General features: G+C 55.2%; 1 protein-coding gene across 1 annotated transcript in view; it reads left to right on the top strand.

Annotated features, from left to right (window-relative positions):
* Positions 1 to 1,114, top strand: part of LOC114073242 (succinate dehydrogenase [ubiquinone] iron-sulfur subunit, mitochondrial-like) — a 6,432-nt gene that overhangs the window by 1,004 nt on the left and 4,314 nt on the right. Inside the window, exon 2 of the mRNA XM_027911032.1 lies at positions 490 to 606. Within this exon, the coding sequence (XP_027766833.1) occupies positions 490 to 606 (117 nt within the window). The remainder of the gene's footprint in view (positions 1 to 489; positions 607 to 1,114) is intronic.

Here is a 1,114-nt window from a genome sequence, read left to right as displayed (position 1 = left end):
CAGGTTTGGGGTGGGAAGGATGGCCCTGGGAGGTGCCAGCCGAGATCAGGGCTCACATTTCACGTGTTCCTCGTGCTGCTGGTTTTTGGGTGGGTCTGCAGTGACTAAATGTGTCCTCACTGGGAGGAATGTGGCAGGTTGAGGTCGGAAATGCCACCTTTTGTTGGAGTGGGGGCAGAGATTGGATCTGTGCTGCATAAATTTGGTCTGGTGTGACAGGAGGCTGTGTCAGGGGAGGATTAGGGGGGATCTCAGGAAAGGTCCTTCCCCCAGAGGGTGGTTGGCACTGAACAGGCTCCCCAGGGCAGTGTCACAGCCCCAAGGGCTGCCAGAGCTGCAGGAGGATTTGGACAACACTCTGAGGGACAGAGGGGATTGTTGTGGGTCAGGAGTTGGACTCGGTCCTTGTGAGTCCCTTCCAGCTCAGGGTGTTCTGTAATTGTGTAAATTCAGCTCAGTAAATGTGACCTCTCTGCTCTGTGGCTGCAGGACCTGAGCAACTTCTACGCCCAGTACAAATCCATCGAGCCGTACCTGAAGAAGAAGGACAAGTCCAAGGAGGGCAAGCAGCAGTACCTGCAGTCCATAGAAGACCGTCAGAAACTGGTCACTGCTTCCTTTTCCACCCTTAAATCCCCTCCCAGATAAGACCAGGCTTAAACCTTAATGTGCAGCAGGTTCCAATTGCACAGACCTGCTGCAGCCCAGCAGGGGTGGGACCTGCCCCAAAATGCAGGACCCGGCAGGGGCAGTGGACGGGGGGATTGGCTCAGGAGAGGGAGCTGTGGCTGCCCCGGGCACTGTGATCTCACTGCCTCTGACACCCTTTGCTGTGGGGACCCAGAGCCCTTGTGCTGCTGCTTGCTGGGATTTACAGCCTGGAAAACCCATGGCAAAAGCCAAGTGCTATTGGATGTGGAGGCACAAGCGTGAGGGCGGGTTTTTGGGTGTCTGTCTTGAGCAGAGAGTTGTTTTGAGGGGATGTTTTTGGTGGTGCTGATCCAGAATTTCTCCAGGAAGCTGAAGGGTGTCTGAGGAACAGCTGGGCCATAAGAGCTTTTTAAAAAGCTGAGAGTGTGGTGAGTTTTGGGGTGGGTTCCTTGGCTGCCACAGT

The sequence above is a fragment of the Empidonax traillii genome, unplaced genomic scaffold (genome assembly GCF_003031625.1).
Source record: "Empidonax traillii isolate 1590-97213 ecotype Southwest subspecies unplaced genomic scaffold, ASM303162v1 scaffold5784:size9206, whole genome shotgun sequence".
NCBI classification, from domain to species: Eukaryota; Metazoa; Chordata; class Aves; order Passeriformes; family Tyrannidae; genus Empidonax; species Empidonax traillii.
Note: the sequence above shows the minus strand (reverse complement) of the source record. Positions and strands in the feature narration are given on the sequence as shown.